The sequence below is a fragment of the Zonotrichia leucophrys genome, chromosome 7, assembly GCF_028769735.1.
Source record: "Zonotrichia leucophrys gambelii isolate GWCS_2022_RI chromosome 7, RI_Zleu_2.0, whole genome shotgun sequence".
Lineage (NCBI taxonomy): Eukaryota > Metazoa > Chordata > Aves > Passeriformes > Passerellidae > Zonotrichia > Zonotrichia leucophrys.
This window is the reverse complement of record NC_088177.1, coordinates 32,452,329-32,466,294: the sequence shown is the minus strand read 5'-3', so window position 1 is coordinate 32,466,294 and position 13,966 is coordinate 32,452,329. Positions and strand designations below refer to the sequence as shown.

Sequence of the window (13,966 nt, the reverse complement as noted above, 5' to 3'; positions counted from 1 at the left end):
CTCCTTGCTTTTTAAAATGAGGTTTACAGCACGCCAGCAATTTAAACTTCTGCTCTCCCTTGGCGGGTCGGGATGGCTTTGGAGAACAGTCTATTTCTTCTGATTACTCCTTGCCACTGTGAGGGATTACAGCTGAGCACCAGCGGCTTCCCCCTCCCCACCCCCAAAGACGACCCAAACACACTCTCCTTGCAGATTACAGCGGAATCGCTAATGCAATTTTGGCCTGACTTTGATGCAGCACTCTATTGATGTGGGGTGACGCCGCAGCAAAGCAGCAAGGTTGAGCTCGGCAGTGATTAAGGCGAGTCCCTGGCTCAGGTGTGCCTTCCCCCCGAGCGGCAGCGGGCGGAGCGGGCCCGGCTCCGAGCGCTCTGAGCGCCGAGCGCACCCCGCCAATGGAGGGCAGGATGCATGCTCTGCTCTAGTTTCCTGTGCACCCCTCGGGAAGATAATCCCGGCCCGTTCAGCTGCTGAGCAGTCGGGTAATCAATCCGTCAATCAGTCAGGAAATCTGATTTTTGCAAGCATCACCCTCGCCAGCCGGGACGGGAGCACAGACCAGGGGTGCGGGTCCGCTGTCTCGGGGGCCGCGTTCCTCTTCAGGCCGGGGGTGCTAACGAGAGCTCCCCGTGTCTCTTCTGGAGGCCCTGGGGCCACCTCTGATCGTCTTCTGGGAGGGCCAGGCAGGGAAGCTCTGGACCAGGCTTGACAGAAGAGCGGGTAGAGCATCAGTCCCGCCCGAGGCTCATCCCCCCTCCCCGGACGTGAGGCTGAGCCTCGGCAGCGGGGCTGGGGCTCGTCGGGCTCTGTCGGCTCCGTACATGCCAGGAGATCATGTATATTTTATGTATGTGTATATAACATATGTATTCATAAGCAAACAAACATCTGAGCCGGGGATCTTTAAAATGTTCCAGCTACAGTGCTACTACCTAAAGGGAAAAAAAAAAAAAAAGAAATACTTTAATTTTTTTTTTTTCTCTCTCTAGGCATCTGATTTACTCCGTGACTCTGATGCTTATCAACAACGCGTGAAGATTGCAGTAAGGATCCTCCCTGGAAGGCGAGGAGGAGCAACTTCCAGGGGGCTGGGAGGAGGTGGAGTGCAGCGCGGCTCTCGCCTATAAGGAGGTGCCCAGCGAGCGGCTGGTGCTTCCCACCCAGCCGCTGCTCGCAAGGTGAATCGCCGCGGCGGCAGTCGGGGCAGCGGGCTCGGCTCGGGCACTGCCGCCGGCGTCCGGAGCGGCTCCTCAAGGGCTGCCAAGAGTCCCCCGGCCGGCCCCGGCTTCCCTTCACCCGGAGTGCTTGGATGCTGTATGGAGTAAATGAGCGGAGGCAGAGCGAGCGCACAGAGGCTGAGAGGCGCTCGGAGACCGGGACCAGGGGAGACAGGCGGGCGGCTGGCTTCCCCCTCCGGGGCTGAAGATGGATTCCCGAGCCCTCGGGGGCTGCACTCTGCTGCTCTTCACTTTATGGCATCTGGGATTAACTGCAACAAATTGTGAGTAACAGGAGTGCGACGAGTTGGCTGGGCTTGGGTCGGGGGGCGGGAGGAAGAGATGGGGAGTAACTCCCGGAAAAACGGGGCTATTGCGCCATGACCTCTGAGAAACTTAGCTCGGCTCTGCTTTGCTACTGGAGCTCGGAAATGCAAAGTTGGGGCCAGATGGAGGAACTGCTCTCCACGTCCTGCCGGTGTGGATGTGGGAGTGAGCGGGAGACGCTGGAGCCTGCCAGGAGCCTCTCGGGGTTTTCCTCACGATTTGTTGTCCTTCCGCTGGCCGCATCTTTTTGCGAGCAGTGGCCGCTGTCTCCCTGCCTCGGCTGCGGGCCACCGGCCGGGACGGGGCCGGGGTGGCCCCTCTGCCTGCTGGGGAGGGTCGATCCTTCCGCCAAGGGCCAGGGGATGCCGCGATTTTGCGGGCTCAGCCTGGCGGAGCAGCGCCGGTGGCACTGAGCGTCTTCTCCTGGCCCGGCGGTACCGTCGGTTCCCGGGGCGCTTCCCACGGGCGCGGCTGTGTCCCGGGGCGTGGTGCTCGCCCTCCCTGCTGCCCTAGCGTTTCCCACCTGGGAAATCGCCGTTCGCTCATTTTTTCCCCCGGGAGATCCGCTTGTAAGTTCGCCACGTATCTCCGCCAGCCCTGCGGGGTCGGTCCCCGCAGGCAGGAGCATCCCTGGCCGCCGGGCTTTGCCGTGCTCCGGCGGGCTGGCGGCGGCTCTACGGGCGCGCTTGGGCGAAGCCGGTACAGCCGGGTGCCGGCGGTGCGGGAGTCCTGGAGGCCAGAGCAGGCGGTGATGCTCCCCGGGCTGCCGGCGGGGCTGAAGCGGGCTCGGTGAGGGGCTCGGCGCGGCCTCTCCCCGGCCCGTCGGGCGGAGCGCGGCGGCCGCGAGAGGGCGCTGTTGCCCCGCCGGCGGCGCTGCCCCGGCCGAGCCCCGCGGGCAGCGCTGACTGTCCGTCCGTCTGTCTGTCCGTCCGCCCCCTCCCAGCAGCCCGGCCCGGCCTCTTTCTTCTCTTTTCCTATATATGTATTTTCCTCCTCTATCTTCTTTAATTTCCAGCTAATTAAATCACGGTTAATATGTTTTAATATCGCTCGCGAATACTAAATGGCAGGCGATTTAAGGCTGAGGCTTGCCATTACGGATGCAGCCATAAAGTTAATTCCTAACACTTAAAAAGAAACTCTGCGTTAATGAGTTTTACTATTTCACGGGTGACAGTTTAATTTCACAGTGCCAATAAACATTTCCATTGAATACGCGCTGCTTCCTAAATATTTAGGAGTCAATCTTAAAGCATGATGATCAATGGTTTTATTATACTGTACAGATTTTACTTATTCATTGAGCAATGAATTAGCATGGAATCAGCTGTAAGTGCTTTCCCAGGAGCTGAGGGAAGGAGCCTGTGAATCTGTAATAGCTGCAAGTTCCCTAGAAACCTCGTTAGATTCGCATGTGAAGATCTATGTGTGCTCGCACAGACCTCAATAATTGCACCCAGTATGAAAATTCATCACCTGCTTAAATAAATCATCTCCTTATGTGGGAGCTCAGGGAGGCTGTGCACTCTTCCTCAGTTTTTGGCCAAGAAAGCTCATATGTGGGCTAAAATATTGAAGCAGTATCCTGAAATATATTCAAGTAGCTGTATGAAAGTGCTATAGGTTTAAAGGGTTACTGAACTTCCAGGTAGCCAGTAACCAAAGGAAATAACAGAATTCCACATGTGAGAAGCCTCAGTGCAGGCGACTGTCAGAAGCTTCTACCTGAAAGCCCAAGTGCAAATGGGAAAGGATGGGCTCTGCACTCTCCTCCATTTGAATACTTTGGCCAAAGGAGTTGCATTCAGATGCCAATAGTGTATGCTCACAATGACTTCAGCAGGTTTGTTTCTGACAGATTTGTGAACAAGAACAAAACTGAGGACAGTATTTATAGTTGAAAAGGACTATGCTTGGGGCTGGGGGGGAGAGTGCAGCTCAGTTAATTTTCTTCATAATATCTAATATGTCTTTAATCTGTTTTTTTCCCTTACTTCCAATTATAAAACTCTTAAAAATTATTATTTTCTCACTTATTTAATTTGCTGTAAAATTAAAGTCCTGAGTAAGTAAAAATCTTCTCTGCCACTGAGATATTTGATTCTAATTTTCTCTTTGGTAATAGTTTTTAATTAAAGAAAGAATTGGTGAAGAAACTGCTTTGAAACACAGCTACAGGCTAGGGGTCAGTAGACATCATTAGAACGATCAGAATTGCCAAATGCTAATAAAAAATTAGAAATTCCTCCCACTTTGCATTTTGCAATATTTTATTAAATTAGGTAAATAGAATGGCAATCGGATTTCTCCCCAGGATACTAATTACTGGAAAATGAATAAATAGCCATGTGCGTAACACTGAAAATGTGTTGCATATGATGTCTGGGAGAACTGAAACTTCAACATTTATCAGATAGACAAGGAGACACAAAGCCTTGCCTGCTATATAACAAATTAGTTGCCCTTTAGCAGCATATTCTGTGATCTGAAAACATTAGTAGCTTTGGTGAGTCTAGACTTGTTGAGCCCCATTTATTTTTCCCTCTTTCTTTTTCATTTTAAAGTGGGAAGGAGGGAGCAGTAGTAAAAAAATGAAAGGAGCTATGAACTCATGTTTTTCTTAAGCACATTTCTATATCAGTTCAGGGCTAGTCTGCAGCTGCAGAAAAGAATTGCAGGAGCCGTAAGTGATCTTCCACCCAGTTTAGTGTTGTGTATCTTTAAAAATGTCCTCTATTGCTATTTTACACCTTATGCTTCCCTCCGCCTTACTTGTATCTTTCTTGACTGACTTTTCACACATGGCCTGAAAAGATGCAGCAGATTAAAACACCTCCTGGTCAAGTAGCACCTTTTAACTCCCATTGCGAAAGTTATTCTCAATTATTGCATGTTTCTGTTCCAGAACACAGCTGCCTCTGCCACCTACAGTATCTCTAACATTTATTATCCCTTTTCACCAGCACTTCTAGCTGATCAGGAGACTTTCAAGACTTTTACTTAAACCCAGTCATAAGTGTCAGTCAAAGCTGTGGAAATTCAGTGTGTGGTAGAATGAGATCTTCAAATTCAATGTGTAGTAGAATGAGATTTTCTACTCTTGCAGAAATATATGGTCAATGTACAGTCCATTACTCTACAGTATATTTCCTTGTGGGCTTACAGGACACATCTGGCTTTAATAATTCTGTTCATTTAAAAATAGGCAATGTGTGTCTGTTTTTTTTTATTTTGAAAAAATACTGAAGTAAATGTAATTTTTTTTACATGCCTGTTATATATAGTATATGTTTGTTTATTTTAGGCAACCAGTGTTCAGTCTGATTTTAGCCTTCCTTTCTGCAGTGGTGATAATTGCATAGGAGTCAGCCAAATGTAAGTGAAAACTTACAGGAGCAAATCTGTCTTGGGATATTTGAGGCCATCAAGATCAGGAGGGTGTGTTTGGGATTTGTGTAACAGCACAAATGAGACCCGTTGAGTCAACGGTGGCAAAGGCAAGAGGTCTCTTAAACAGTGACCTTTCTATCCGTGTGGTCAGAAATGCTAAGTTTGAAAAGCTGTGCTGAGATAAGGTGGAGTATTGATCGCTGGTTTGTGCCTCGTGTGCTTGCAGGCTGAGTAAAGAGCATCAGACAAATCTCAGGCTTTTCCTCTGCCTCCACTACTTAAATATTCTTAACAAGAGAATAATATTCAGACATGCCTTCCTTCTCTTAGTTTCATATGGGGAGAGGGAGAACACAAATGTTAGCTTTTTCATGCCTTCAGATGTATCAATGGAGAAATAGTCCAAAGCAATGAGATTTCCCGAGAGAAAAAACGTGAATGACCCACAGCTGGTGGGTGCATCCTTTGCATACCTGTCACTATCTAGCTTTCAGTCCCTTTGACTCAATCAGCTCTCCTTGGCTGTGAATCAGTCTCAAGATGGTCATTGCATGGACTACAAAGGTCTTTGGATTCTGCATCCACCAGGCAGATGGCTTTACCAGCTACAGGAATCCATCCAGGGTTATTAGCTCAGCACCCAATACATTATCTGCTTGAGCATCTTCTTTCTTTTTTTGTTTTCCCCTCTTAATGTCATGCAAGTGCAGCAGGTTTTTCCTTATAAATTAACAGCAAGAACAATTTGTTTTCAAATGTGCTTGGTACATTTGTACAAAGTATAGACTTCAAGTGTAAAATATGGTGGGAAGAACAACCTACTTGTGAAGCTCTCCCTGCACATGGCATGTACAGGCTTCTGCCAGCACTCCAGTCCATGTAGGGCTAGTCAAGTGTTTTTTTAAGTACTGTAATCATTCTTTTACCAATGGGAAACTGAAGTTGTGTATATAAACAAGAGATGAATGTAAAATCACTGTGAAAATCTAAGTAGCTAAAATAAAGCCTTAGGGGTCAATTGAGTTGATCCCATCTGGCATAGTTGTGTCCCATTCTCTGTTAATTCATATTCATATTTGCTATATGTAGTAGTTTCTAAATCCATAACTACTCCTCATTTCCTCTTCCCCTCCTTCTCCTTTCTCTGCTGCTATTTGAAGCAAGTGGAGTTTGGATATCTGAATACTGAAATGAATAGAAATCCAAAGGCAATGGGAGTGTGAGGTAGCATTTATTTATTTTTAGCCCCCAAAATGGATTTTCTGTAGATGGGACAGGTTTCAGCTCTATTGACAAACTTGAATTACAGTCTTAGCTACCCTCTCCTCTGAAAGAGACACAAGAAGGGGAGAAGGAGAGGACTGAAGGTGCATGTGCCCGCTCACACGGGCCAGGCTCTGTCTCCTTCCCCTTTGCCTGCCAGCCTCCACAATCCTACCAAGTGTTCCAGGGCTGTCTGTACAGGGCACCAGATAACCTGCTGTGCTGCTTATTTTTTTATTATTTTTTAATAATAATACTAATAAAGCACTCTGTTATGTTTTTCCACTCTCAAAATTAGGGGAATGATATTCTGGTTCTGAAGCATCTACTATTTCAGTCTGCTGTGGCTTTACTGATACAAGTATTGTCTCTGTAGGATGTGGTTCTTGCTGGAATCATCTCTTCTGGGTCTGTGCAAAAGAGAAAAGAACTGGTAGATCTGTATGAACATTTTCCTTCTGCTTTCAGTAAAGTCTTTGAGACATGAACTGTTTTGGTTTCTTTTCTTTTTGCTTTTAACTAAGCTCCCTCTACTCAAACTAAGAGAAAGGTGAAGAGAATAATATAATAGTGATATAATAAAGGTTTAAAATCACAGGCAATTCTTGAAGGCTTTGAAAGTATCACTTGGTAAGGCAGGAAGCATAAGCAGACATTTTGTCATGTCTGTAGAGTTCAAGAGAAACAATATTTTTAATTTTTCTTGGTACGCAGTGCTGAGCTGATATAATTGATTATTAATTTCCTTGCATTAATGCTGTCACTGAGTTTGTTTTTTTCTTTTTAAACTGCCCTGTGCAGGTTCTCGTGGGCTAGTAATGCCATTTGTCCACTAGATGAGTGCAACTGATGTTTTAAATGATGAAAATAATTAAATATAGAACTTAGAGGGGGAAAAAAGATGGCAAAGCACAGGTTTTCTTATTTTTAATTATCTGCTCTGTTAAGCAGTTAAAAAAAATGGTATTTCATAGTGTAGTGATCTAACTGCCCTGCTACACAGATGTATTTTGATATATGCAGAAAATATTTAATACTTCAGCTGGTATTTTCTCTAAAAATAAGGAAGGTAGCTTAGTAAAAGAGAGGGCATAAAGCCCTTTGTAAATGTCATGAAGGATCTTGCTTGGTCTGTTTTCTAGAGGAGGAATCCCATTCTTCTAGCTGTGTTTTTCCTTTGCATAATGCTATCTCTTCCTCTACATTCTTACAAACATATGCTGGAACTTGGATAACTTGATTCATCTTCTGCAGAACTTTGTGCCCAGAGATTATCAGTACAAGTTCAGAATAAAGCAGGGGAAGATTGTATGAGTCTGCCTATCTACAATACTGAATGGGTATTAGAGTCTTGGTCCATTGCCTTATGTTGTGTTTTGTAACCTGTCAAGTAGAGGCCCTGCAGAGTTGATATTTTGGTATTTTTGAATGTACAATTGTAGTACTTAAACTGAAAATAAGGTACAGAGCACAAAGTGTCAATGGCAGGTTTTATTTTACCAGTGTTCCTCTACCATAATAAAGACCTCTCTAACTTTGCATTCTCTAATGCAACACCAGGGATCTCAACCTGTGTAGTCCTTGAATAATCCAATTACCAGGAGTGTGCTGCAGCTGTAACAACAGGATGTGATGAATTCATGGACATCTGTGATAAAAAAAATAAAAAATCTTTCTTCTATGGTAGTTGTCTGTGGAAATAACTTTGGCAGAGAGATGCTTGTCTACTCTTTTTCAAACACTGTATATGGAGTTGGAGACATTTTTGAGGTTGAGAAGAAGGTTTTAGTGTTAGAAAGAGAAGAGACTAAGGGCCTAGTTCTGTTTTTGTGATGTGAGCAATTTCTTGATATTTCTATCAGTGGCAGCCCACCCTTTGCCCTCATTTTGCACATGCCAGATCAGAGAGGCGTCAGGCTTGGAATCGGAGCCCTGTGCTGGTGTGCAGCAGGGAGAAGGAAGCTTCCAGTGAACCCTCAGTTTGAGCCTGCTTGAAACAGGCTTTGGATAACAGCAGCTCAACGATTTGTTGTGTTATAAATGGAGATTATCCAAGTAACTAAATTTAAAGTAGCATCCAGCACTGCTGTGACTCATGGTCTGGAGGGTGTTTCAGCTCCAGGATTGTGTTGGTGTGCTTGTATTGGAACAGGGTAGCCCAGATTCCTGATAAAGACTGGCTTATCAATGAGTAGGATGTAGGTGCTGGAGGTTTGCTGGGAAGTCTCTGTGAGTCCCTCCTGTTTTAGTCAGCATCAAACACGTTTCACCAGTGATAAACTTGTAAATGTTTCCCATGCCGGACATGCTGTTCCCATGCTGGACAATGCAACACTGAATTTGAGATTAAGGGGTATTTTTAATGAGCATCACTGTTAGGTGGATTCCTAAGAGCAGTAACAAGAAAAAGCTAACTTTGTAATTGCTCAGTGAATACCATTCAAGACTATAAAAGGCTTTTAGTAGCTGGTGTTAATGTACTCTTTTCCAAACTGTTAATTGCCTGGGATCTGTGATATCTTTATGGCATAAAGAGCATTGAGTTGCAGTGGGACACATGGCATTCCATTCAGCTTGGTACTTGAAAATACTCAAAAGTTATTCAGCAGCAACCACAGCAGTGGAAGCTGCAAAGAATAACTGGTATCATTCTGAGGAATGTTTCTCTTTTGACATTGGTAATTAGGGTTCAGCACAGAGCCCCAGCACATGAAACAGAATGGTGTTCAATGCTAACCACCGTGGCACTGCAGCAATTGGACTGGGAAGGAAACAAATCTGTTTTCCTTCTCTCTTTTATTGTGTGTATTGAGAAAGATTGAGTGTTGACCCTTAGGAATTCTGGGGCATAAATTTTTCTCCTGAAACTATTCAGTGCACTGTGTTGCCAATAAAGTAGTAAATAATAATAATAATTTTCAAATGGGTAGAATCCTCTCTTTGTTCCCAGCTGAGCAATAAGGAGTTGATAAATGCTGCACTGCCTGGATAAGAATTGGCTTGTTCCATTTACTGCTCTAAATGGTGAAGCATTGTTCCTCGATGACAGTGGTTCTTCACTGATGACAGCTCGTCAGCACTTCAGGAACAGAGACAAATGCCTTGTGATCTATGCCACCAGTGACACGCTGTAGTCATTCCTATAACAAGTCAGTGTTGTCTTTGTTTGGGCATCACTTGCCCCCATTGAGGATGTAGATACTGATCCATTGCTCTCTATGCTCCTCCTAGGTCATAAAAGCAACCTGCTGGGCATTAATATATAATTTTCTTCTTTCCCTTCATGCAAATTTGTCACTGGAACAAGAAGGGAAATGACGTGTTCTAACTGGAGAATATGTGTTGTGTCTATAAAATTATATACAAGGAATGGAGCAGGAGAAGGAGTCTGGGGTGTGCAGGCAAAGAGAGGAGGTCACAAAGAATGTTCTTCCAGTTTCCTATTACCAGTGGCAGCATCCTAATGCACTCAGTGAAGAGGTCTAAATTAATGGTCCAAGTGAGTCATCATTGAACCCTTAGTGGGAACACATTCATTTGTAGTAATCAGGATTGATTTATGAGTAGGACAAAAGGGACCAAATAAGCTATGAAAATGCGTGTTGTAGATGTTTTTTTCCTTGATGAATAATTCATCCTTTTCTAGTATCCATGAAAACAAAAACACTGTGCATATAAAAACCCATTTAAAAAGTTAATCCCACAAATGGCTGAACATGGAGAAAATCAGCTTTTGTTTTAAAAGGTAGATTTTCTCAAATCTTCTCTAATTTGATTTGCCAGTGGGTTATAATTTAAGTCAAACAAGTTAGCAGCATTACTTGCCGTATAAAGGTCTAAATATTTAATAGATTTTGATAAACGCCTGCCCCCCAGGATAAAGAGCTAAGGAACGCTCATTTTCCACAGTGCAGAGGGTAAGCTAAACCAAATAGAAATGGCAAACACAATGGAGAAGGAGCTTCTGTTCTCAGGATATGGTCCTCCAGACCTGGCTTTGGGAGAACTTGCATAAGTGCACCTACATAATCCTATAAATAATCCTAAATCTCAGTAATCCTGTACAACTGACCTCAAATGAAAATGATGGAGGCTTTTTAGTGTCTCTAAAGTCTCACGGTCTCCACATGCCTGTGAAAATGCCTACAGTGAGCCTCTCTTGGGCAGAGCACATGCTGTGAAACATGCAGGATGCTGTGTGTTCACATAATCCTGGGTGGGAAGGAGAGATGAGTGCCCCTACAGGGACTGAGGTGGGCAGGTGCTCTGTGTAAAGCTACACCGGAAGTCTCTGGAAAAACAGACTATGAACTTGAGTGTGTTGGATTCTAGGTTGACGCTTCACCCCTAGGCTGCCCAACCCTTGGTGCACCTCCTATGCCAACACTAAACAGAGCATCTGAAAGTAGGGACAAACCTTACACAGAAAGAACAGTGCCACTGGATTGCTTCCTAGCTGCCCCCAAAAGTTCAGAGGGGTTGGTTTGTGTTGTTTTACTATTTTTTAATTTTGTAGAAAAATAGTTTGCATTTTAATTTCAGATGAAGAACCTCCTTCAGCAACGCTGAAGAAGATTAAACAGCTATGGCATTTTTCACAGAGACTGTTTGTTTGGAAAAGAAAATGAAAATTTGATGAATTTCAGTCAGATGTAGCTTGCAGCATTCAAATATTTATGGATTATCAAATTCCCTTTTCCCAGCTCTGCTTCTTAAGTACAGAGCTCATCTTATATGTAATATTAATTCTCATTATTCTTAGACAGTTATTCATTGAATTCTTGTGCAGACTCAGTTCATCTAGGACCTGGTCTAAATTTCAAGAAAATTAAGGCAATGACTTGTACTTGAATTTCACATCATCTTTTCCTCAGAAGCCTGTTCATCCAGCATGCAGATCCCTTTTATTGTTCTCCTGCAAAGTTTATTTTCTCTAAAAGTTGTCTGGCAATGTATGCAATGCAAGTTGTGTTTGTATCTGTCAGCAGCGGGAAGAACTATCCTTTTTCCCAATGGCTCCTTTGAGCTCCTCATTTGAGAGTGAGTTGACCTCTTCTATTGTCATATTCTGTGCCACCCTTGTATACACCTTACTGAAAATACAGTTAGTTAAAGTTGCACATCCTTTTGCACACTTCTTTGCATTTTTTATCAGCAATTGTTGTGTTTTCAGAATCCTCCTGTTCTGTTGAGTTGAATACACTCCCTGTAATACATAGGATTCTGCTGTGATAACAGCATTTTACAAGCATTACAGAAAGCATTTTAGGTGTTCAGAAAAGCTGACACTCCAAGGCTATTTCTTCCAGGGAAATGAGCTCATGGTGCTAATGCTCCTGGGTCCACAGATGCGTTTGTTCCTAGAAAACATATAGCTAGCTTTTTGTTAGTAACATTAGGTACATGTGCTTGCTAAATTACTAACATTAAACGTTTTAGCTATAAAATAAGATTTTTTTTTGCAAATTATAAACTATTTTCCTTTTGAAACCTACACTTGGTAGCTGGTCTTGTTTTCCTGGGGCCTCCTCCAGAGAGACTGCACATGAGTCAAAGCAGTCTCTTTACTGCTGCCTTAGGAGTTGGGATTACAAACTCCTTTACACGCCCACATTCATAACCAAGTGTTTGCAAAAGCCCAGACTGTTTTTCAGACAAGCAGTGGAGAGATGTACTTTTCATCTCTGCTTTTGCTTAGGAGCTGTGGCTGGCTTTGTTATATGAGGCCAACCTGTATCAAGGAAGTTGCTTTTCTTGAGACCTCAGCAGAAGAGATGGAGAAAAGACCTGCTCGCTGAACACAAGTCATTTTTCTACTTTAACTTGTAAGGAGGTGGTGCCAACTGCCATGACTCATCCCATTTCACCACAAATACATGTTATTTCACTTGCCTTGACAGCCTTGATCCAAACATCCCCAGTTTTGCCATTGGGTCCAGGCATTAATGGCTTCTGTGAATTAAATAAGGAAGTTCTGATTTGAAAACCGTTCTCTGATAGCAAGCAGACAATGAGTCAGAGCTATAAGAGAACAGATTTTCCTCCTACCCTCTCCATCTTGCACCCATCCTAACCTTAGCAGAATCTGATTTATAGAGCCTGGGCTTTTTTTCAATTTCATCTAATTAGCAGAGGCACTGAGGTCAGTATTCTAACACCTGACAGACTTTACCAGGGTACACCACAATTACAAGTGAAATTATCTGTTTTTCTGCTGCACTGAAAAATGTAGCATGTGAAAATTAACATAAACCTCCTAACTGTTAGGATGAAAGTGTGGGTGTTAGGGAAGAGGCACCTTCTTCAAATTTGAAAGGCCTGGGCTTGATGCTTGACTTTTTGAAAGCTTTCCCAGGCATCATTAAGTGATGCGCTTAATTGATTTGAGCTTGAGTTTACCTGTTCTATTTCATTAGAGCTAAATGTTCGTGTGTATGCAGACTTTCACCTGCCAACAGGGGTTGGAGAAAGAGGTTCTTATGCTAAGCAGTAAGTTAATATAAGCAATAATGCTTCTTTTAAAATTACCAACTGCATCCATGAATAATGGGGTCTCTGAACTATCATGATTGTGCTGGCCCTCTATAGTGGGGTCAGTACACAGCAACTTTTACAGGGTCAGGGTATAAATCTGCAATTATGAAGTCTTCAGTGGGAGAGCTGTGGGTTCATTGGCTGACAACAAGGAAAACAAAACATCTTTTTTGAGCAGTGTGTTCTTCCAGTCATTTCTACGTGTCATGCAGGTAGAGCTGACTTGCATCTCCTTACAAGAGCATGTAAGTTTGCACCAAGTTGCTTACCTGGGTACTAAACTAAAATTGTGTGATGAAAATGATGCATTCATATTAAATTGAAGAATAGTATCAGTTAAATATAAAGTACCGTCCTAAGATAGCCCTTATGCAGGTCTTCTGTCTATCCTTATTATTTCTTACATTAAGGGAAATGATAATCTTAGCTTAGAGGGAATTCAGAGCAAATCTATAAAGTCATGTTCTAGCTAAGCTTTGTAAATTCAAAGACAGGCACTTACTTCAGTGTTCAGGCAGGGAGAAAAACAGTTCACAGCTGGAAATGCCTGTTCTTCTCTTCCACGAGATGCACAGAGAAGGGTAATTGATTTAGACTCCTTCAGGACAGGAATGGGTTTTCTGTGTTAGTAAGTGTAAGCACAAGGTCTTTATCCTAGTGGGGGGATCTCTTTATGCCAGTGATAACAGCAAAATCTCTGCTTTGAGGGCTCTGTATGAATGCAAATGTATTTTCTGCTTTTTTTGGCAAATTTGTATGTTACTGACTGGTAGCAGTCTTTAATAGCTAGTGTGATGAGAATATCAAGCCTTTGTCGCCTGGGACTAGTAAACTAAACCTTCAACTCTCAAGGAATGAGAAGTTTTTTGGAATAGTCCTTAACTAAGAAACAGAAAACTCACTAAGCTGATATTGAAGGTAAGAGTTTAGTAGTTCTTAGATATCCATCATCCATATATTTGTATTTTCCATATTTAGGAAATAATGATGATGAAAAAACCATCCTCCTTTCCATGTCTGTAACCTTCATTTGAGGTTCTTTCATAAACATATGAAAGAAGGCAGGAGTAAGTCATGATACTCCAAAGCATTACCTTAATCAATAAGTCCATATATTTCATCAAGGCCATTCTTGTATGAAGCACAGTACCAAAAAGGATCTGAGGCTAGCAGCAGAATGTTTAAAGCCAATTGCAGCCATGTGATTACCCCATTCCAGTTTTGTCAGAATT

At 43.4% G+C, this 13,966-nt stretch overlaps 1 protein-coding gene across 2 annotated transcripts in view; it reads left to right on the top strand.

Annotated features, from left to right (window-relative positions):
* The first annotated feature begins 386 nt into the window (after positions 1 to 386).
* Positions 387 to 13,966, top strand: part of CNTNAP5 (contactin associated protein family member 5) — a 267,969-nt gene continuing 254,389 nt past the window's right edge. Inside the window, exons 1-2 of one of the 2 annotated variants that reach the window (XM_064718412.1) lie at positions 387 to 485; positions 993 to 1,504. In XM_064718412.1, coding sequence (XP_064574482.1) covers positions 1,429 to 1,504 — 76 coding nt within the window. In that variant the 5' untranslated portion in view covers positions 387 to 485; positions 993 to 1,428. Of the gene's footprint in view, positions 486 to 680; positions 851 to 992; positions 1,505 to 13,966 lie in introns of those variants that run through there. The other variant, XM_064718411.1, reaches the window with a different exon arrangement.